Below are 23,687 nucleotides of genomic sequence, written 5' to 3'. Positions count from 1 at the left end.
GCAAGGTCATCGTAGTTTTAATGGAGAGAAGGTGTTGACTGATAATATCTGCAGCTGCTGAATAGTAGTCTACAGCCAAGCCTATCGAGAAGCTTCGTCTATTCTCCCTCTGTTGCTGACTTATCATGTTTTCCTGTAAGCCTATAATCAATCTTATTGTGGTTTCCTATAGGCCTATAATCAATCTTTTTGTGTTTTCCTATAGGCCTAATCAACCTTATTGTGTTTTCATGTAGGTCTAATCAATCTTATTGTGTTTTCCTATAGGCCTATAATCAACCTTATTGTGTTTTCCTGTAGGTCTAATCAATGTTTTTTATTTTTTTAAGTATATTTTTTTGGGCTTTTTATACCTTTAATTTGATAGGACAGTGGAGAATGACAGGAAGCGAGTAGGAGAGAGAGTCGGGTGGTATCCGGAAAGGACCACGGGGCGGGAAATGAACCCGGGTCGCCGGCGTACGGCGGAGGTGCTCCAGCTAGTTGCGTCACGGCTGGGGCAGGTCTAATCAATGTTATCATGTTTTCCTTTAGGCCTAATCAATCCTGAGGGAAAACTCCATATTTAGACCCTGGGAGTTTATTGATGAATTTTGTCTTAATTTAATAACAGATGGACGCATGCTGTCCTTGCTCAATGATTGCAAAGCACTATGCGTCCAAATGTAATGGACATTTTTGAGTTTCTTTTTGTAAAGCAAGGACAGCATGCATCCATCTGTTCAAAATTTGTGAATACAGCAATATATGCCGAAGTAGGCTATTTCCCTTTACTAAATGCAATTTCTTTTCTCGTTCTCCAACAGACAGGTTGCCCGAATGAGCTACAGCAGATGGCTCAACCAGATTATAACCAAGGATTTGTCTCCCTCTAGGGAAAGGTCTAAGAACCTCTGCAAAGGTAGGCATTGTTTTCAGTGCACTTTGTGGGATTTGTGTTATATAACACAGCCAGCAGCGTAAGCACAGGAGTTGAGTTACCTGCTAGGCCTATGCAACAAAAATTAGCCAAGTTTTCTTTTTATATTTTTACATAAAATGCTTTTACATTTCAATGTTTTATTAGGCGTATGTTTTATAAGTCTTGACATTTCATATAACTAACATGTCTTTTGTAGATGCTGTATAGGCTTTAGCCTAATCTATATGTCTAAATGCCATATTTGCTAATAGGTGTTATGTGAATCCTAGGATTTTTAATTTAAACTTTCCAAAATGAACTAGAAATAGAATAGCTCAATAATGTGTAAAACATGCCCCCAGTTCCCCTTAAAGCCTGTTAACCAGATAATTCCAGGTGCTCTTATAATAGGCCAACCACTTTGTAGGCCTACCCACCACAGCCCACACCAACTAATTTCTCCCCAGATCTAATTGGATCTGGCAGGTTACTTATTATCAAAAAGGTGATTCTCACCTAAAAAGTAAGGAATTTGTATCACCGTTTAAACTGCCACAATGTCCTCCTGATATTTGTACATGAGACAGATGTAGAAAGCAGAGCTGTAGATAACCATTTGTGATATGATGTGCTTACAACAATTCACATGGGTGTAGGTCAAAAGGTCAGTGTGCAAAGATGCACTATTAGGTTGATGTAACACAAGATTGACATTTGACAAGATTGGTCAAGTAAATAAAAATTGTATTAGTTATTTAATTGTGTATTATGGAAATATTGATTACTTTGTGTCATAACCATACATTTTTTTCCCAGATATATTTTATCTACAACTTTTATATAGAGAATCTGAAAAAAGAAAGATGCAAAGAGTAGCTTTTTAATCTTGATTGGGTTTATTGAGGAATTCATATTCTATGACTCCTTGGTGGTTAGGACTTCACTGGTCACTCTTCATCTTTGCTCTAAAACATAAAGATAAGAACCAAATCAAGACAACTTGGCTGCTTCCAACTGTACAATTATTGTGTTATTATTATTGTGTATATCTATTATATTTAGTTCTTCAGTTTTTCTTCTTATATTAGAAGCCCTAGGAATTATTTTACTGTATGATACAAATAATTAGTCAAACATTTTCTAATTTATATGACCTATTACTTTACCTTGCCAGCTTCACGACTTTTGGCCCTCAGCTTGTTGACCTGGGACTCAGCGATGTCAGCACGTTCCTGAGCCTCCTCAAGCTCATGCTGCACCTTCCTGTACCTGGACAGGTGGGTGTTGGCCTGCTCCTCCTGTGGTTTTAGTGAATACATCTTTTTAGTTGATAAAGCAGTACCTTCTTTTGTCTCAGATAATTACCAGAACCAGTTTACCAGTCGCAAGAGCAAGATGACTTTACTCACAGCCTCCTCAGCCTGTCTCTTGTAGGCCTTCACTTTCAGCTGCAGCTTGTCCACCAGATCCTGCAGTCTAGTGACATTCTTCTTGTCCTCCTCAGTCTGCACAATTATGTTGATAATCCAGTCAATTTCAGCCATCTACAATGTATGTGTAATCGTGTTTTTTAATCCATGAACATAGCTATCCTACCTGGTAGGTGAGCTCCTTGACTCTCCTTTCATATTTGCGTACACCTTTAATAGCATCAGCTCCACGTCTCTGTTCAGCCTCAACCTCAGCCTCCAGCTCACGCACCTTTAAAATAAAGATCTGTTTATCAAACAAACATATTATATATCATGTATTTTTAAAACTGGTGCATATTCCAAAGATCATACCCTTGACTCCAGTTTCTGGAGTTGTTTCTTGCCACCCTTCATGGCCAGGTTCTCAGCCTCATCCAGGCGATGCTGGAGGTCTTTGACAGTGACCTCCAGGTTCTTCTTCATCCTCTCCAGGTGAGCACTGGTGTCCTGCTCCTTCTTCAGTTCCTCAGCCATCATGGCAGCCTGAATGTCCCAACAATATTTTAGTTAAAACATAGCATATTTAAACTGCCTCACATTTCCTCTCAGAACTGAATTAACTGTTCTTCATTGCTATTTGAATGGGTAATATTGAATGTCCATAATGCAATACTGCACCATCATTGCCTTACATCAGTGATGGCCTTCTTGGCCTTGTCCTCTGCATTTCTGGCCTCCTGGATTGTATCATCCACCTCTCCTTGGATCTGAACTAGGTCAGCCTCCAGCTTTTTCTTGGTGTTGATGAGACTGGTGTTCTGCATATCATTATCAAATTAAAGACAGTTTGACCTGTTAATGCATAAGGCGCAACCAGCAAAAATGATAAAAGTGTGCACTTCATAATTGTCTTACCTGTGAATGCAGCAGTCCAACACGCTCACTGGCATCCACCAGCTCCTGCTCAGCCACTTTGCGGCCTCTCTCTGTCTGCTCCAGAGCAGCTCTCAGCTCTTCAATCTCAGCCAGCATAAGGCCATTCCTGCGCTCCACCATGGCAACCTGCTCCTTCATGTCTTCCTGTCCTCTAAGAGCGTCATCAAGGTGTAATTGGGCATCCTGTGTAACATAATATTAGTTAACAAAAGGTATTATTATGTGTCACTGGTCTGTTGTATGTTGGAGTACTGTATCTGATACCTTGAGTTGTCCCTGTATGTTCCTGAGCTGTTTCTGACATTCAGCTGCCTGGCGATTGGCATGGCTGAGCTGAATCTCCATCTCATTGAGGTCTCCCTCCATCTTCTTCTTGATTCTCAGGGCATCGTTTCTGCTCCTGACCTCAGAGTCTAGAGTGCTCTGCATGGTGTCAATCACCCTCTGGCTGTTCCTCTTGATCTGCTCAATCTCCTCATCCTTCTCAGCCAGCTTCCTGTCAATCTCACTCTTGACCTGGTTAAGCTCCAGTTGGACACGAAGAATCTTGGACTCCTCATGCTCCAGTGTACCCTGTTACAGAGGAAGTTTGAATATCTAAAATATTCAGACATAAAGCAAATAGAGTTCGATTATTAAAAATGTTATCCTTTAAAGTGACAATCCTACCTCTGCTTCCTCCAGTGCTGTCTGGATTTCAGCTTTCTCAGTCTCCACTGACTTCTTGGCCTTCTCCAGCTCATGGATGCTCTTGCCAGTCTCACCAAGTTGTTCAGTGAGGTCAGAGATCTCCTCTGCAGATTGAAATGGAGAAATCCTGAGAAATCAAGACCATCTCTGCAGGAAAAACATTTTCTAGTGCTTTTGATATGTAATTGTTTATGTAATTTCTTAAGAAGAAGTACTATGTTCTTTATGTACAGTATTCATTCTGTTTGTGTAGGCAACATATCAACTGGTTCTTTATTTAGGTTTCTTTACGTTGCAGATTCTTGTTCTCTCTTTTCAGGGTCTCCAGGTGATCCAGAGATTCTTCATAGGAGTTCTTCATCTTGAAGAGTTCAGTGCTCAGAGAGCGAGCCTCTTTCTGAGCACCTTCAAGCTCAGCCTGGCTCTCCTCATACTTCTGCTTCCATTCTGCCAGGACCTGATAAAACATGGCTTGTGAAGAGGAAACGACATGCTAAACTAGTATGTACATTATTGTCAAGGAAGCATATTACATCTATACCTTGTCAAAGTTGCGTTGTTTCTTGTCAAGGTTGGCAGCCAGTGCATTAGCCCTTTCAACATCAATCATGAGGTCCTCCACTTCCCCCTGGAGTCTCTGCTTGGTCTTCTCCAGAGAGGCACACTTGGAGTTCACAGCCTCTATGGTTTCTTCAGCATCTTGGAGACGCTGGGCAAGCTTTTTCCTGAGAAAAAGTTTTATCCTTAACTCATAGTTGACTATCAAAGCAAATAGTACATAGTAAGTAGTTTCATGTCAAATAAAACACATTTTTATAAATGTATGTTGAAATAAAATATTGTACTTGGCCTCCTCCAGCTCCTCAGTGCGTTGGATGGCATCAGTTTCATATTTGGTCCTCCACTGAGCCACCTCGCTGTTGGCCTTGGACATTCCACGCTGCAGCTCAGCCTTGGCCTCCTGCTCCTCCTCATACTGTTCTCTGAGCATGTCACAGTCATGACGAGCTGATTGGACAGCATGAGCCAGGGCGTTCTTGGCCTTTCAAGAAGAATTTGAACATTTTAGATAGTCAAATTTAATTCCTGGCCAGCAAAGGAATTGTTGACAGCATGAAGTAATGATTTGGATAGAAATCATTGATGGGATACCCATCAATACAATACAATGTTTACAATACAATGCAACGTTTACAATACAATGTTTACAACTTGGCAAAACTTACTTTAACTTCTTCCTCTATATGCCTCTTCAGCTCCTCAATCTGCTGGGTGTAAGCTTGCTTGCCTCTTGTCAGCTGAGTGACAAGAGCCTCTTTCTCCTCAAGCTGGCGGCCAAATTCACCTGAAAGTAATTTGTTTTACATTATATGTCGTAATATGAAAGAAAAAAATCAAGTTGTGATATGGGTTTTAACAGAAGAATGAACATATTTGCTAGCCTTTTGCATTTACCATTCTCAGTTTGAAGCCTGGCTTTTTGTGCACTGATGTCATTTAACTGACGGACATTTTCATCATTCTTTGACTTCAGTTCACTCAATTGGTCCTCAAGGGTGCGGCACATTTTCTCAAGGTTAGCCTGAAAGAAATCTCATGTAAGTATTTAATGGAGGAAATTGCTTTTAAACACAACTTAAATGGCCCAACTCTTTATACCTTAGATTTAGCAACAGCCTCCATGTTACTGGAGAGGTCATCGATCTCCATTTTGTATTCACTCTTCTCCTTCTCCAGCTTCTGCTTGACACGCTGCAGGTTGTCGATCTGCTCACCCAGTTCCGCCACGCTGTCGGCCTGCTTCTTGCGGAGAGCAGCAGCAGTAGCTTCATGCTGCAGGGTGGACTCTTCAAGATCACGACGCAGCTTCTGGAACTCTGCCTCCCGCTTCTTGTTCATCTCAATCTGAGCAGCAGTGGCCCCACCAGCCTCCTCAAGCCTCTCACTGATCTCCTCAAGTTCCCTGGAGAGATCAGCTCTCTGCTTCTCAACTTTAGCCCGAGCTGCACGCTCAGCTTCAATCTCTTCTTCAAGCTCTTCTATGCGAGCCTGGAATTTGTTTAGAGTATTACTATCAAGTATGTGTTTTATATAATCACACACAGAGAATATTTCTCAAACCACTAATTACCTGGAGTTCCTTAATCTTCTTTTGAAGTTGGGATCCCAATGACTGTTCATCTTCAATCTTGCTCAGAAGTTGGCTAATTTCAAAGTCCTTCCTGTAAAGATTAAAACAATGGCAAAATTAATCATGCATTTTTAGTGTCAAATACTCTGGGCCAATGGGTAATAGCATGCTGGTGTTGTTTTCCTCTTATCAAATGTATGTAAATCCCTTACTTCTTGATCTTTTCTTCAGACTGCTGCTTGTCATTCTCCAGATCCATTATGGATTCCTGGGCCAGTTTCAGGTCACCTTCGAGCTTTCTCTTGGCTCTCTCAAGATCCATGCGTAGCTTCTTTTCTTGCTCCAATGATCCTTCGAGCTGTGATATAAATATGTTGAATATATGTTAAGTTATCACCACCATATGAATATAATATATTTTGTAGTGTTGTGTATCATATGGCACCCTTACATCATCCACTTGTTGTTCAAGTTTGCTCTTTGATTTGGTCAAAGTGTTGACTTTGTCTTCCTCTGCTTGGAGATCATCCAGAGTCTGCTGGTGTGCCTCTTGGAGGGCTTTCTTTTCCTTAGTTAATTTAGCAAGGGCTTCATCTTGAGAGGCCATCTCCTCTGTCAGGTTTTTAACCTAAGGGGATGTGATTTCAGTATATTTTACAATGTAATATACTGCCTTGATGAATCAGTGGAAAGAGTAAAGCACAAAAATGACTTTAACCTTGTTCTCTGTGGCATGTTTCTCTTTCTCCACTTTGGCCAGGGTGAGCTCCAAGTCATCAATGTCTTTCTTCAGCTCAGAGCACTCATCCTCCAGTTTCCTCTTCTTGGCAGTCAGCTCAGCGTTGATCTCCTCCTCATCCTCCAGCCTCTCGGTCGTCTCTTTGAGTTTGGCCTCCAGCTGGATTTTGCTCTTAATGAGACCCTCACATCTCTCCTCAGCATCTGAGAGGCCCTCAGATTCCTGGTGTGAATAAGTGTATTATAATGGTGACGCTACACAAGTGTTTTCATACAGTATACAATTACAGCCAAACCACAACTCCTACAATGACAAAACTAGAAGGCCACTCAGGTCGTGCAGACCTCCCACATATACCTCTGGTCTCTGCAAGTCAAGCTTGAGATATCAGTGTGTAATCAGTTTTAATGTGTCAACATAAACATCAACACCATCCAACAATAATAATCATCAGATGTACATCATCTTTAGGCAATTCATTTAATATGGAAACGCTTCACTCTGGCATTAATTTATTAATTCCATGTCATGAGAACACCTACATGCTATTTTGTGAACTCCAAAATTTCTGTTTTGGGTGAGACTGCATGAAAAGAAATGAATTTCCTTGCTTTGAACAGTAGAGGGGAAACCAGATTGCCATATGACACAACAGTAGTGTAAGTGGAACTGAATAGCTACAGTTGCACGGTTGAGTCGGATATTGAATTTCCCTTTGGGGATCAATAAAGTATCTATCTATCTATCTACTCCAAAATGTTATTGGGTTATTGTTCTTGGACCCTGCTACACCTTTCCACCAAGTTTCATGGACAACAGGGCACTAGATCCTGCACACAGACAGACGGATGGATAAACCACACCGAAAACATTACTTCCTGGCGGAGGTAATAGAACAGTACTCACAGCTGCTACAGCTAACTGCAGGTCATTCTTCTCTTGCAGCAGAGAAACCATCTTCTCCTCAAGCTCCTTCCTTTTTGCCTGGGCAGCCTCCAGATCCGTCTTCATTTTCCCATAGTTCTCCTTCATGTTAGCAAGTTCTTTCTCAGTTTCAGCACTTTTCAGAAGTGGCTTGATCTTGAAGTACAGCTTCATCCATGGCCAGGTTTTCACATTCATGAATGCACGGATATTGTATTGGATGGTGAAGATTGATTCTCTGTTGAACAGAAAAGTCCATATTCAATTCAATTCAATTAAATTAAATTCAGTCCAATTCAATAAAGTCTTCTAAAACTATTTTTACACTCCACAAACAGAAGACACATAGACACTGTAATCTACATCTGCACAGGGTTCATTGTTTTTTTTAAATGGTTACTTCATATACATGCAAGTTTTCATAAAATAAGCACCCAATGACAAAAATGCAATCATTTTTCTATTTAAAATCTTTCTACCAGAACTATCTGTTTTATAATCTATATTTTATTCTGCAGCTGCGGTAAAAAATACTGTATCATAAAAGCAGTATTTAAACTCGAGCTTACCTTCTTTCCATCATTTTAACAAACTCCTTCCTCATCAGGAAGGCACGGCAGAGGGCCTGAGTCATTGTGACCAGAGTTGCCAATTTCTCATCTCGCATCTCCTCAAGGACACCCAGCAGACCAGCTTTGAAGAACACCTGTGGATAATTTCAAGAGGTTACAGAAAAAGGGTATTTTGAGACATTCTCACATATGCAATATCTGGGTCTGGAGATAAAAATGAAATGGAATCTGTGTACTTTTGTGTGTCCAAACTTGTACTGAGTGTGGTCCACATCAATGGAGCCCAAGAGTTTCTCTGCAGCCTTTTTGTTGTCAATAAACTGACCCTCAGGGATGACACTTGCGTTCAACACCTTGTATCTTAGATTGAAGAGAAAGAAAAGTACTACATAACATTTATTCATTTAGCAGACACTTTTATCCAAAACTACTAATCAATTATTTTAAAAGGGCCATTGTCCCCAGAGCAACTCTACAACAACGGTGGAACCCAGGAATTGAACCGACAACTTTTCAGGCTACTGCATGCTAGCCCACTTTCTTAGTCACTACGCTACCACTGCCCCACTTCCTTAGCCACTACGCTACCATGCTACTACACTACCACTGCCCTACTGCCCCAGGTTCTATTATGCAATATTTGTTATTGTTATGACATCAACATTATATGGTTTCATTAACTCTGACTATGTCAAGGTGATTGCTATGACTGGCTCTACTGTACCATATACTTACTTAACACTTTTAAGCGACTTAATACCTCTAATAATTATTAATTATTCAATTATTCTAGTCACCTCTGCTTGAAGTCACCATATTGGATTCTGCTGGGAAAGCCCTTCCTGCAGATTCTGATACCCTCCAGCACACCATTACACCTCAGCTGGTGAAGGACCAGGAAGTTCTCCATCAGACCTTTGAGGAAATCGAACACAATTGAGGTGACGCACTGAATGCTTTTCTTTATAAAAACAGCTTAGTGAATTGTCCAAACCTGTAAGGTGAAGGATATATTTTCAATAAAAGAGAAGATAGGGAGTTTACGTACCATCAATTATGATTACATGTATATGTAATTATTATGACATTTTACTCACCTGGTGTCTTTGACTCATTGGGAATCAAGCAGCGCACAAAGTGAGGATGAGTGCTCCTCAAGTTGGTCATCAGCTTGCCCAAGTTCTCCTGTGATTATGTATAGACAATTTAGAACAAGTCAAACAAGTAACTAAATACATCAACAATCTTTTAGTCAAAAGCTGTTCCAAAACATTGATAATTTATATATAAATCAACCATAAAGTCACCCTGAACAGAGCAGTTACTCACCCTGAACAGAGCAGACACCGTCTGGAAGGAACCACCCTTCTTCTTGCCTCCCTTCTTGCCACCACCACCTTCAGCTAAAAGATCAAACAAAAACAACACATGTTTTGACTTGTGGAATCTGACCAGTGAACTGTGATGTGACTGTTATGATGATATACCACATGATTTAAATGTACCTTCAGAACCAGCATGAGATGCATACAAGAAGGCCAGCAGTTTCACTGCAGACTTCTGGTACAGCTGCACAACAGTGTCGTTCAGTGGGTCCTTGTTCTTGTCCAGCCAGCCATTGATGTTGTAGTCCACAGTACCAGCGTAGTGCACCAGAGAGAAGTGGGCCTCTGGTTTGCCCTTTACTGGTTTGGGTTTCTCAAAGCATTTGGTTTTGCCAAGATGCTGGTCATACAGCTTGTTCTTAAAGGTAGTGTCTGAGGCCTTGGGGAACATGCACTCCTCTTCAAGGATGGAGAAGATGCCCATTGGCTTTGAGATATAGAACATATAGCATTACATTGAATGTTTTATTTTTTATTGTGAAAATATGCATATTTTTGAATTATTGACTTTACCTTTTCAATAAGCTCAATGCAGGCAGCCAGGTCCATACCAAAGTCAATGAACTCCCAGTCAATTCCTTCTTTCTTGTATTCCTCTTGCTCCAGCACAAACATGTGGTGATTGAAGAACTGTTGCAGTTTCTCATTGGTAAAGTTGATGCACAGCTGCTCCAAGCTGTTAAACTAGTATTTTGGAAAACAGAGAGTACAAAATATTTTTTAACATTTTGAATTGTTAAACTATTGTGATAACTGAAAATAAATAGGTCACTTTTATTTATTTTTCAAAATTACATACATCAAAAATTTCAAATCCAGCAATGTCCAGCACACCAATGAAGAACTGCCTTGGCTGCTTGGTGTCCAACATCTCATTGATGCGGATGACCATCCACAAGAACATCTTCTCATAGACTGACTTACACAGAGCGCTGACAGCATTGTTAACCTAGTCAGGTATAAATAACATTGTGAATACATGATTGTACAAAATATCTTATATAATATGGCCTGACGCAAAGTTTCTAACCTGTGGCACAGTTTGACCTTTGGTCACCATCTCATTTCCAACCTTCACTCTAGGGTAGCACAGAGCTTTCAGCATATCAGCAGAGTTCAAGCCCATGAGGTAGGAGATTTTATCAGCCACTGATCAAAAAATAAATTTCAGTTAACAAAAAGTAGTCATCTTTCCAATCACTTTACAGAAGAGGCATTACATTGCCAAACATCAACAGAGATCTGAAAAGTATTACATGAAACTGAAAACTTCATTTCAAAAAAAGTTTATTCCTCAAATGATTTAATTTTATGATGGTTTTCTCCTGTTAAATAGGTAGTGACTTGGAGTTTTAGAAAACCTTTCAAATCTTACCCTCAGTGCCGTCAGGCTCAGCCTGCTCTTCCCTCTGCTTCTGCTTGAACTTCATAGCCCCATGATGCATCACAGCCCCAGTTAGCTTGAAGATGCCTATTTTCTCCTCAGCAGTGAAGCCCAAAATGTCTATGGCCGTCTAAGGAGAACGAGTTGTAATGAGTATGAATGACTCATAATTTCCATAAAACCAACTTCAATGTAAAAATGTGTATTTATGTGGATGTCTTACATCTGTAGCAATGAACTCCTCCACATCATCGATGCTCTTGACGGTGATTTCACCTTGGCTGATCATAGGGAAATCATATGGGTTGGTGGTGATGAGAAGTGCCTCTAAAATTCAGATGGAAAAACAGTCATATCATGAAATTGCCAATTACATCAGTCGTGGAGGAATTTAAGACTGCCAAAGTCCGGTTTGCCATGATGTTGCGTGGCAGTGATGATCAGGCTGTGCGACAGGCGAACATCGTAGTGAAGACGGGATGGAAGTGGAAGGCCAGCAGAGCTCTAAGGGAAGCGCCTACAACATGCAGACATCATGGGCACGGTGACCCAGGGGAGGCTGGGCCTGGCAGTCATCACTCGAGCAAGCGGGAAGGAGGCAAGGGCAGAGGACCGTAAAGGGATGGTGCAGAAGGAGATTCGGGCTGTGGAGGAAGAGAGCAGACAAGTCATGAAACAGCAAGTGTCCGAGGAAGATCCCTCAGTTGCAAGGACATCTGGAACATGGAGGGGAATTGGATAAAGTTAACAGAGGATCCCTCCTGTGTGCAATGCAAGAGACCAGCAAACCTGGAGCACATTCTGTCGTCCTGTTGGGCAGGGCTGACTGAGGAGAGGTTGGGGATGGTGCCATGATCATGTGCTGGCGCAACTGGCCTATGGACTGGAGGAGCCCAAGGCCCAAGACAAAGGCCCCCGCTTCATTGGCTTCCTCAGGCCTGGAGAAGGCAGGCATGGAGGACAGATGTTCAGGGATCCTTGGTATGGCAGAGGACTGGGAGATGAGATTGCCGTCACCAGCCTCCGACCAGATATAGTGCTCTGGTCCCAAGCAACAAGGCCACTAGCAACGAGCCAGCAGAGGGGTTGGAGAGCCTGGAATCTACCGGTGGAGGTGGGTTGCAGGGGGTTCCCGGGACAGTCACTTTGGAGAGCATTGGGACTTTGGAAAGCATTGGGACGCTTGGGGTTAGAGGGGCAATCCGCAAGAACCTGGTGAACAGCATATCAAAACAGGCAGAGACAGCATCCACTTGGCTGTGGTTAAAGAGGAGCGAGCGGTGGCTAAACCAGGTTGGCAGAGGGGGCGGGGTCAGAGCTGAGTGGTGGTGAAGTCCTGAATGGCCGAGGGAGCAGTTCCAGGACGCTGGTTCTGCTGTCAAGCCCCATGGAGGTGTTGTGGGCTAGTTGATGAAACACCGGTGAAGTGAGGTGCTCACTTGAAAGGCCAGTGAAGTCAACAGGTCTGAATCATGCAGCTCTGCCCTCAGTTGAAGCCGTGTGAGGGGAGCGACCTCTATGCTAGCCACCCCACATAAGGTGCAGGACGTAACTCCTGCCAAGTGCGGTGGCTGCGATATACCCTATCTTTTAAAGACATGTTGAGACATACCAGTTTTATTTTACATATTATATGTATAATACATAGACATGTAAAATGCATATTAGAGACATATATGCACATATAAAAAACAAATACAATTGTATTTATGCATATCATACCAATCAGCTCAGGCTTATGTCCAGTCATAAGCTGGTAGAAGATGTGGTAGCTCCTCTCAGCAGACAACTGGAATGTGACTCTTGACTTCTCCAGTAGATCTGTGACATGGCATTTTTGATAATTAGATATTATTAGGTTTCTAAAATTGTATTGAATATTTACTTTTAATAGTAGATGATGACCACTTACATGTCTCAATATCAGCAGAGGCCAGTTTGCCAGTTGTGCCAAAATGGATTCTAATGAATTTACCCTGAAAGATTTGTGATGAAATTTTTTTAGTAAAAATAAAGTAATTTTAAAAAGTAATTTATTATGATTTTCTTGTAAATACTTACAAAACGGGAGGAGTTGTCATTCCTCACAGTCTTGGCATTACCATAGGCCTCCAGCAGAGGGTTGGCTGCAATGATCTGATCCTCTAGTGACCCCTGGAGAAGACATGAGGTCATTTAGTGAAGCTAGTCTTTCCCAAAAAGTCAATATACATCTGATCTGATGTTTCTCCTACTCACCTGTATTTTGCCAGAGGTGGCCTCAGCTTTCTTTGATCCTCCAGCCACTGCAATTGTTGCAAAGTACTGGATGACACGCTTGGTGTTCACAGTCTTCCCAGCACCAGATTCTCCACTGGAAACAAATAGGAGAGAGAACATAATAGTCATGTGCTTTCAGTCCAAACATGCATCCATTTAATTTTTATTATTAAAATGTAGTTCGGAAGAGTCCATACGTGATTAGAATGGATTGATTTTCACGATCTGAGGGAGAAAAGGAGTATTGCTGTACTCAGTATAATATACAGAGCTTAACAGTTTTTTGACCTTAACAAAGTTTTCAAAATCATTTTGATGACATATATCCTCATAACATTACGAACGGCACTTTTCTGAACGGTCCTCTGTAGGCCCTCTGTAGGAAATCTAGCAACTTTTTCTAGTTTCGAGTAGGAATCAAAAAGCAAAAGAACTGCTATGCTACAGAAATTTTCGGAGATATTTTTCTTCTTTTTTGCATTCCCTCTATATTGTATCTGAGTTATGTTCATACTTTGTTGCAAAAGACGCATATTTCGTTCATTTTCTAATTTTGTAAAGAATTAACATCCCACCTTGAAGCATGAACTGATAGGCGTTATCAGAAATGGAGAAGATGTGGGGTGGAGCTTCAATTCTCTTCTTGCCTCTGTACCCAGCTACAACCACAGCATCGTACACTGGGAGCCACTTGTAGGGGTTCACAGTGACACAGAACAGCCCAGAGTAGGTCTGTAACAGAGAAGTAGTGGTTGTTGTGGCTCTTACATAGACATTGTTTTGTAGTAATGAAGTACTGTGAGAAGAACCAAGATCTGTTATGTATCTTACATAGATCATCCATGCTGCATAACGCTCTTTGAGGTTGTACAGCACAGCAGGCTCATGGAGGTGGGTCATCATGGCCATGTCCTCAATTTTGTCATACTTTGGAGGATTCATGGCGAATATCTCATCCTCTTTCACAGTGACTGTCTACAAGGCATAGTAAATGTCAGTATTTTATGCACATAGCTGGATATCACTGAACAATGAACGTGTGAAGCTTTATAGGATAAGCATGCTGCATTTCTATAATGTAGTTATGCTTCAGACATCAATTACTTATATTGTAATACTGGCTAGAGATTCAAATACAAACCAAAGTCTACTTTCAATTAAAAGAAAAACCTACATAGTGTTTGTCACAGTAGAGTGTAAATAATGTTTTCAAGACACAGACAATACATTACAGTAATTGCCTGTCATGTTCTATTTGTGTTTAAATAGAAACTGATGTGCAATTTTAATTAAAAGAAGACCAACATATCATAGAATATGTGAAATGTCACCGTGTAGTAAAAGACAAAGTAAAAAAGGAGAAGCAAAAATGTGATATCTTACTTTGCCACCCGTTAGATGTTTGACAATGGCTTTGCCACCCTCTCGTTTCTCCAGCACTCCTTTGACATAATCTTCTTCTTTGTCAGTCACAAAGTAGGCTGATTTGGCATCAAATGGTTTGTTCTGGGCCTCAATACGCTCCCTTTCAGGTTTGCGGAGGTAGATGGCCGCTGGGCCGAAACACTCCATCTCTGCGTCCCCCATGATGGCACTTTACTGTGGGTGAAAAAGTGTCTGTTACTTCCTGTAACCAGCTGTAGCATGAGTAGTCTCCACACTCTCTCCTCATCCCTGGCGCTTACACCCTGTCATTCATGAATGAGCCATGAAATCGTTTAGTTCCCCTGATAAAGTGAGCCAAGTTTCATGGTTTCGCCTGGTAGACTCACTCTGTGATGTTAGACTATATTACATTTTCATTGACACCATCTAGTACATACCTGCTGAACTCCCAAGACGTAGATATCTGCTTTCAACTAGGTGGTGGAAAAACAATTTAGTATTTTTTAATTATCAATAGGCATTTGCACATGATATCTGTGAAGTATTACTGAGCTGAACAATCCCCAAATGTGTCACTCACCTTTAGGGGGTGTTGGTTCGTCCTGAGAGAAGCCTGGTGCTTCTGTGTTATATAGGGAGACTTGTGACCAGTCAGCAAAGGAGCTCTGCTAGATTTGGGCATGAGCAGGGTGACATTATTGTAGGGTCTTGTTCTTCCCACTGGAATTATTTTTATCTCAACAGCACCGGAATATCTTTTTGTTATATGCATAAATGCAGAACTGCCTCAAAAAATATACATTACAAGTCAGAAACAGGAATACCTATATTGTACGGCAAAAATGACCTACTGTAGGTCTAGAAATGTTTTTACTTTAATGATTTAAATTATTGTTATACACACTATTTTGTCATAATATTTTTAGAACACAGTATTCTTAGAGCAAGTAATCCTAAAAGCTTACTGTTTGACCCCACTACTATCAGGTTGCCAAAAACAGGAGAGATACAAATCTGCAGTTGATGTCATTTATCGAAGAGGACACATTCAGTATGACACATACAGTAGATGTAGTAGTTGTTTTGTTTGTATTCTATGGAAAATTAAACTCACAGAAAATATGAATTTATCTGTGTCTTTGGCTTACATCTCAAGAGATGTCTCATTAGAAACATCCCTATCTGTTGAAAATGTACATATTATGTATGATTAACTCTGGAATATATACATTTCCTCTATAATAAAACTCAAAATATGTTGATAGAAGAAAGAGAGAAATGTTTGATACAGTATGTGTCAATATGTGTTCCAGTTTAGAAGCTGAGCACACTGTCATGCCTCTGTTAGGAATGCCTGGTGCCAGAATCTGTCCTTGAAGTGTCTGTCCTTGGAAGATGATCCTGAAACATTTGACCAAACTCTCAACACCATCTAAATGGAAACAACAAAATGGAAATGTTAAGTAAACTCTGTGTTTTACTGCTCTCTTCTGAATGGCAGCCAAATAAATGCTGTGCAGAATACACTGTAAAAGTGCTGAAGGTGTGCGCCACCCAGCTCAGTGGGCACCAGGTAATTTGGAGTGATACATTTTTAAATGTTGTTGTAACGACGAGACTTATTTGGATGTAAGGGCAATGCATGTTTCTAAATAAGGAGCAGAGCATCTTGGTGATATTATCTGGAAACAAGCAGCTGCCAGATCTGGATGTGGGGAAGTCTTGAAATGTCACTGGGATATGGTTGCAAGAGTCTTGCAAGGTCAGCATCTTACTAAGACATAAAACTCCTTTCAAGTTTGTGATGCAAGGAGATGCGTAATGTGATCACATTTTGTTTTGTTGCCAGTTATCTGTTGACATTACTTACAAATGTACTGCCTTTATTATTCTCAGGGACATGCTTTTTATATTAGATGTTGAGGGTATATCATACGTTAAAATACCAATTTAAGATCTGGTCTGATCTGGTAACTTCTATGGTATGTATGCTATGTAGAAGAAATCTATTCTCTTCTCCACATAGAAGGGTCAAGGTAAGAAGGAAGTTATTTTAAATATAGCCATGAACATACGCATCCCTGGTAAAGATTCTCACATGGGAAAATAAGATAAATCTGACCTTTAGTTGAAGTAAACTTATTCTGTTGGGAAACAAAATCCCTAACCTAACTTGATGATAGAGAAGGCAAACCATTTTGTTCAATGATTTGATCAATTGTATCATCATATGAAATTTGCAACAATGTGACTCAAAGACAGTCTTACCCTATACTGTAAGTGACACCACGCTCCCTCCTTCCCATGCCACTTGTCTGTTGCTGGTTATGCTTTACATGTGTGACATTCTGAAATGTCCTTAAATTTGGGACCATTATTGCTCATTTCAATTTGGGACCTCGCAGTCAGAATTATTGTTTGTTTATTCAAAGTCTAAAGACTGTCCAAAGTAGCCTGGGCTATTGGAAGTTTCAGTTTATTGCACATACTTTTTTACATCGTTTTGAATTGAAGTTTTCAAATGTCTATTAGGACATTGCCTAGGGATCTTGTTAGGGTCCATGGCATCATGATCACCATGAAATACAGTACCTCAGCCTTTTACATCGATATCCCAATAAAGGTCGGTCACACTTTCCTTGGATAGTTCTACAGATCTACAGATACTCATGTTATCAACAAGCTATCTGTTGACCTTCGGTGTGCTGTGGCTCCCGTGCCCACAGGGCCCTGGGTTCAAGTCCGATCCGAGTCATTTCCCGGTCCCAACCCATCTCTCTCCCATTTGCTTCCTGTCACTCTCTCTGCTGTCCTGTCCAATAAAAATCCAAAAGGATATACTGTATATTGTATTTATAGTTAGATCTGGTCAAACGATTTATTCATTTATGATTGGACCTTAACCAACCCCCCTCCCACTTGTGTCATATTGCTTATGCTGTTGCCCCATTTTGAGTTTTTTGCCCGACATTGCAAATCATTACTTAGGAGGGCATTGCTTTGGCCTATAATCAAATGCCTGACCTCTTTGGAAAGCTGAGACACTAGTTAGTTGGAAAACAATCAGAAGAACTGTGATGTACTGACACAGAGTTACAGAGGCTAGAATATTGTTTTCTCTTTCTGCCGGATAACAAGCGTCTCTGAACTGACCACATTTCAGCCCTCTAGGTCACTTGTTATCACTTAGAAACACAACTGAGCCCTAGCACAAGGTCTTGTGTGCAAAAGTAGATCAATATAGAATGAAAATATGAGTACTTTAGACCATTATTTGCCAAGGTATGGTCATACGTTTTGTAAAATCCCCTCTGGAAACCGACCATCCAGATGGAACATCTGAGGGCATAAAAGAAAAAAAACATCTGTTGACCCTCTGGATACAATTTTTTTTAAAGTTCGATCTAATAACAACCTAGGGTCTATTTTCAGAGGGTAGCGAGTGTTTTAGCATTTGCATTGCATTTGCAGTGGTATAGCAAAACTGAAGCTCCAACTCCATCTTCAGTCTGAAACAAAGCGTTCACTCTGAAACAAAGCTACATTTAGTCTTGAAATGTTGATATCTTCAATGAGTACTAATCCTTATCAACGTTTGGCCTTAACTGAAATGGCTAAAACTGAAACTGGGTCCATGAAATTAAAAGCTACACTGAAATGAATGAATCCACTAATCAAAATAAATGCAAATTTGAAAATAAAATGTCTAAAACCTTGGGTGGAGCTTGAGAGGAAGATTGTTTAGATAAATGTGAGGGGACACATCGCTTTGCCAACCAGAATATTTCTGTTTTTATTTATTGATTTATTTGGGGGGGGGGGGGGGGTTGCCTTTTATTGATAGAGGACAGTGAAGAGTGACAGGAAGGAAGTGGGAGAGAGAGACAGGGATCAGGAAATGATCCCTTCCAAGTTGGTACGGACGCTGTAGCCTGTTGGGCCACAGCATCCTCCCAACCAAGTAAAACAATGGGGATGTATAGAATTTGTGTCAACTTACCTTGTTTGCCCTCTGAAATATTTTTTATAGTCCTTTTATTTTTTTGTAAATGTTTTAGAGCTTAAAATTCTTATTTATCTTTTATTTGAGAATTACAATGCAGTAGTGAAAACGAGTTGATAAATAGCAGCAGTCTATAGTTGAGTTGGTAAATAATAGGTAATGTCGGGATAAGTGGGAGACTACAGAAGCAGAAGAAACTAGTCTAGTTTGTGATGGTTGTTGTTGCAGTTGGCAAACTGATCAAACATTTCAGATATCCATGTGTTACTAGCAGAGCAAATGCAAGATTGTAAGAGTGTGAATTCTTCTGTGAAGTCTTTATTTAAAGGGAAACTTGGCAGGATTTCCCCCTCTGCTGGAGAAATTGTGCATTATGCTATTTCAAACTGTGGAAAAAGGTAATGATAAAGCACATGGGTTTGTTTACAAGCTAGCAAAACGGTTAGCATAAGTTCGGCTGACAATGTGGATGTTACAAGGTAAGAAACATGATGTAAAACAAGTTTCTTGTATCTCACTTCTCTTTCGGGACGGTAGTCTCAATGTTGCAAGGTTGGTTTTCCGCATGGGGACGCTAGGGGCACTGTCTATGGGGGCGGCGGGAAAAGTCACCATTTTCACCGACACAGGTTATTGTTGTCTCTTCAAAACAGTAGGGCGGGACAAATCCCACACTTGTATTGTTTGTTACATCTGTAGCATAGTGTGTAAAGTATTATGAGATAGCTTTGGGTAGTTTCTTAACTGTGATTTCTAACGGCAGGAGTTAATACAGGACAGCACAGATGTATCCTAATTGAATGAAATTTTGTTTAAGTTTGCATGCACCATGTACCATGAAAGGCCTAGTTACAACTGACATTTTGTTTTATTTTTAGGCTGATTGGTTTTGGCCAAGGCATGGAGTTGAAACCTAACTACACTCAACACATGATGAAATTGGCTAATAAAGCCAATAAAATGTGACATTGGATATGTGCAGCAGCCACCCAGTATGTTTTGTATGTGGACAAAGGACAAATATAGCCACCTAAGTCTTTCCTGACATCATGGTCCACAGGGAGAATGGCAGATTTCCATGTACTGTTTCAGAGGATGACCGTTGGATACAGGCTGGGCTGCACCATATGTTTACAGCTGTAGTGTAGAGCTGTGTGAGCAGAAGTTTCCCATTTGTAAGTATTGATGCAGTTTTTTTTTAATCAAAATGTTACACATTTTTATGTCTGTTAATTGTATTGATTGTTTTATTGCCTTTGAAAAAATGCAAAAACACTAAACTCCATCTTTCAAACTTCTGTGTTAATTGTTTTGTCTTTTATCTGACATGTAATGCTATGATTGTAATCATATAACTTGATGTTATCATCAGTATCACATTGTGATATTGTCACTATATGGGAAGGAATGTAGTTTATGCTCAGATTTATTTATGTATCAGATTTATTGATCAAGTAATCATGTTACATTGTTTTTGATACAGTATTATTCATATTGATAATTTGGGAAATATATTTTTATTTAATTTGATTTTTATTTTGAACTATTCAGGGTTCTAAATTAAGTTTTTGATCCAATGTGATCTATCTATCTATCTACTGTATCTATCTATCTATCTATTGCTATGTCAATATCCTCATCCCCTGCTTCATTCCTCTTTTTGCCCCCATAAGTCTGTCCCAACCACCGCCGCATTTAGTTTAATCTTAACTTAATAAAAAGGAGATATCAATTGTCATCAACAATGACAAGCCAGCTGGAACCTACCATTCGTTTTCTCTCTCTTTCATGCATGCTCAGATGCGTTCTCAATTAAATGGAGTAGCCTAGCATAGGGCCTACGTTCAAGTTGGATCTTTATAGAGAGGACCCGAAGTAGTATCATCTTTATGTAATATGCTGTTGGTGCATGTTGACATTGTATACTTTCTCTAACAAGAGTGAAAAACAGTTTGAAGTACAGCTACTATTTATTGGCTAAATGTTGGTCCCTCTATCTCTCGGTGCCCTACGCGTGATGCCTGTGGTGGTGGTGATCACTGATCAGGCAGCTTTTTAAAACTGAACATTTTCGCCTACAAGCTCCTCACGTTCCTCTCCATCTTCAGCTAACTCCATAGACAATAAAATAAACGATCTTGCTGCTTCAGGTTTTGCGGCCTCAGTCACATGACATTAGCCCCTCCACAAAGGAAATAGGTAAACACAATGCGTTAATATTTCGTAACGTGTTATGTATTTGTGTTATGTACATGTGTTATGAACTTTTTACTTTACTTTACTTTACTAGCTAACTCCCTCCTCTTTCAGTCTATGCTCCCTGCTCTGGCTCTGTTCGTTCTTGTAATTCCTTGTGTTTTCGGGTAGACTCTCCGTTTCGTTTCCATGGTCTCTCGCGCTGGTTTACTGCAAACTGCGCACAGCCAATAGGCGTATGAAATGTCATCACGTAGCATTATTTGCACAGTGGTCATGGGAAATGTAGGAAGTACTGCCATGGGGATATATGACCGAGAACAGAGCCTTATGTATCATGCATAGACTGTATATATAGAACATATACATCTATACATCTATATATACAGTCTATGGTATCATGCATCACCGGCCAAACTGGCTAGTAAGTTTTTATGAACACCCGCCAAAATGAATTTTATCCCGCATTTGGCGGGTTGGCGGGTGTTAATTTAGAACCCGGAACTATTGTTCATATTTTGCTTAGCATATTTTGTGGTAATACAAAAGGTGTTTAACCCCCTGGGCTACCCATTGGGGTTTCTGGCAGCGATTGCTCTCTCTCTCTCTCTCTCTCTCTCCCTCCGTCTATGTGTGAGAGATGGCATATGAGATTTTAGATGGCATAGGCCTATGTGTTCCTGGTTGTATTACATTTCTGCGTTCTGTTATCATAAAACGTATGTAATTCAATAGAGGTGTGTCAATTGTAATGTGCCTCACTCTATGCTTTTGTTATTTTTTTGTTTGTTATTTTTTTTAGTTATTTTTCTTATGCATTTGTTTTATGTTTTTGTGATTTGTTTTCTCAGGAATTGAATCAGCACCATCTAATGTTAATCATGTAAAAAAAAGTAAGTACCGGTAAGTAAAATGTATTTACGCTGACCAAATTGAGATCAATATGTTTTGTATAGAGTTACCACAGGTTACTCTATACAACCACAGGTGCAGAGGCGATTCTAGAGTCTGTGGGGGCCCTACCGACCAGGGTTTATCAATATGTTAGGCTGTAAGTAATCTCACATGAAAAACCTTGCCAGGAGATGTGGAGAAGGTCTTTGTTGCCAGATCTAAGAGACCTGGGGGCTGAATAGGGGTGTATGAGGTAAGAGATGTAGATTGGGGTTAGACCATTTTGTGCTTTAAAAACCATTAGCAGAATCTTAAATTCGATCTTGAAATGGACTGGGAGCCAGTAAAGGCAGGCTAAGACTGTGGTAATATGCTCCAGTTTTTTGGTACCAGTTAGCAGCCTTGCCGCTGCATTCTAGACCATCTGAAGGCGTGACAACAGTGACTGAGGGAGACCCAGGTAGAGGGAATTGCAATAATCAAGTTATGATGTTATGAAGGCATGAATGACTTGTTCCAGGTTGTGATATGACAGAAGGGGTTTAAGCTTGGTGATGGTTCTCAACTGATAAAAGCTATTCTTTAAAGTATATATATTTTTTGGGCTTTTTATGCCTTTAATTTGATAGGACAGTGGAGAATGACAGGAAGCGAGTGGGAGAGAGAGTCGGGGTGGGATCCGGAAAGGACCACGAGGCGGGAATCAAACCCGGGTTGCCGGCGTACGTGCAGGTGCCCCAGCCAGTTGCGCCACGGCTGGGGCCTGATAAAAGCTATTCTTGACAACAGATGTGATCTGTTTATTAAGACAAAGCCCAGAGTCAAAGATAACAACCAAATTTCTTGCATGTGGTTTGACAAATGAGGAGAGGTGACCTAAGTTTTCAGTGAGGGGGTTACTAGATTTGGAGGGGCCAAAAGATATCACCTCTGTTTTGTCATTATTGAGCTGGAGGAAATTATTTGCCATCCAGACTTTGATTTCATTAAAGCATTCTTGGAGAGCCTGTAGGGAGTCCCTGGATTTGTGGGAGATACAGCTGTGAATTATCTGCATAGAAATGGAAGGAAATTATACTTTCTGATGATATCACCTAATGGGAGCATGTACAGGGAGAAGAGAACTGGGCCCAGAATGGATCCCTGGGGGACTCCACAAGACAGGGGCTGTGGAAGAGGAATACTGGCCTGTGGACACTGAGAATGACCTGTGATTGAGAAAAGAGTTGAACCATTTTAGAGCTGTACCTTTAATGCCAACCAACTGTTAAAGGCGTGCCAGGAGAGTCTTGTGGTCGACAGTGTCAAAGGCAGCACTGAGGTCTATTAGGATCAATATGGCACCAGAGTCTAGTGTGAGGAGCAGATCATTAGCCACCTTTAACAAGTCTGTTTCGGTACTGTGGCTGGCTTTAAAGCGTGACTGAAAGGGCTCCAGGATCTCAGCTAAATTTAGGAAAGGCATAATTTGTGATAAGACATTTTTTTTGAATATTAGAGAGATAGTTCTTTGGACACTTAGGATCAAGGTTATGCTTTTTAAGCAACAGCTGGATAACAGCATGCTTATAGCATGCAGGAACAGTGCCAGAGGCAAGGCAGGAGGTCAGCATTACCTGAATGCTGGGGCCAATAATGTCAAAAGCGTCTTTTATCATTTTGGTGGGGACGGAATCATGTGGGGAAGTTGTTGGTTTCATACAGTATGCTTTACTGTGTCCCATAGTTCAGCAATGTAGTAACATACTACTGCCATGGGGATATTGCTACAGTAGGCCTAGACTATACTGGCTTTGGAGCATAATGTAAGCAGGTCTTGAATAGGCCTAGGCATTGGCAGCAAGGTATTTACTTATTCATGTGGATGTCCAGAAG

General features: G+C 40.6%; 1 protein-coding gene and 1 long non-coding RNA gene across 4 annotated transcripts in view; one reads left to right on the top strand and one right to left on the bottom strand.

Annotated features, from left to right (window-relative positions):
• Positions 1-1,774: 1,774 nt before the first annotated feature.
• On the bottom strand, positions 1,775-15,379 carry LOC121706473 (myosin heavy chain, fast skeletal muscle-like). The gene is made up of 41 exons (XM_042088243.1): positions 15,300-15,379; positions 15,157-15,192; positions 14,717-14,932; positions 14,165-14,308; positions 13,909-14,065; positions 13,531-13,558; positions 13,313-13,427; positions 13,136-13,228; positions 12,987-13,050; positions 12,797-12,895; positions 11,298-11,401; positions 11,066-11,204; positions 10,721-10,839; positions 10,490-10,639; positions 10,204-10,374; positions 9,811-10,117; positions 9,635-9,708; positions 9,403-9,490; positions 9,103-9,220; positions 8,542-8,665; positions 8,303-8,439; positions 7,716-7,971; positions 6,789-7,031; positions 6,522-6,698; positions 6,283-6,428; positions 6,071-6,161; positions 5,599-5,988; positions 5,395-5,521; positions 5,166-5,284; positions 4,785-4,981; positions 4,481-4,664; positions 4,231-4,396; positions 3,919-4,043; positions 3,514-3,822; positions 3,229-3,432; positions 3,006-3,131; positions 2,686-2,856; positions 2,498-2,602; positions 2,311-2,406; positions 2,068-2,199; positions 1,775-1,866 (listed from the first exon to the last, which is right to left on the bottom strand). The coding sequence occupies exons 3-41, from the start codon at positions 14,918-14,920 to the stop codon at positions 1,849-1,851; spliced, it is 5,817 nt and encodes a 1,938-aa protein (XP_041944177.1). The 5' UTR covers positions 14,921-14,932; positions 15,157-15,192; positions 15,300-15,379; the 3' UTR covers positions 1,775-1,848.
• LOC121706543 overlaps positions 9,167-23,687 on the top strand; it is a 140,622-nt gene continuing 126,101 nt past the window's right edge. For 2 of the 3 annotated variants that reach the window (XR_006031063.1, XR_006031065.1), the window contains exons 1-3: positions 9,167-9,246; positions 19,601-19,897; positions 21,770-21,821. This is a non-coding gene — a long non-coding RNA (uncharacterized LOC121706543). The remainder of the gene's footprint in view (positions 9,247-19,600; positions 19,898-21,769; positions 21,822-23,687) is intronic. The other variant, XR_006031064.1, reaches the window with a different exon arrangement.

This window comes from Alosa sapidissima, chromosome 4 (assembly GCF_018492685.1).
Source record: "Alosa sapidissima isolate fAloSap1 chromosome 4, fAloSap1.pri, whole genome shotgun sequence".
NCBI classification, from domain to species: domain Eukaryota; kingdom Metazoa; phylum Chordata; class Actinopteri; order Clupeiformes; family Clupeidae; genus Alosa; species Alosa sapidissima.
This window is presented reverse-complemented; position numbering and strand designations above follow the sequence as displayed.

Bases quoted from the DNA above. Each gene is read 5' to 3' on its own strand.
- LOC121706473 (XM_042088243.1), bottom strand. From the start codon at position 14,920: ATGGGGGACGCAGAGATGGAGTGTTTCGGCCCAGCGGCCATCTACCTC. The intron at 14,309-14,716 runs GTAAGATATCAC...TATGCCTTGTAG, and splicing joins AACATCTAACGGGTGGCAAA to ACAGTCACTGTGAAAGAGGA. The intron at 4,044-4,230 runs GTAAAGAAACCT...TTCAATCTGCAG, and splicing joins AGAGAACAAGAATCTGCAAC to AGGAGATCTCTGACCTCACT.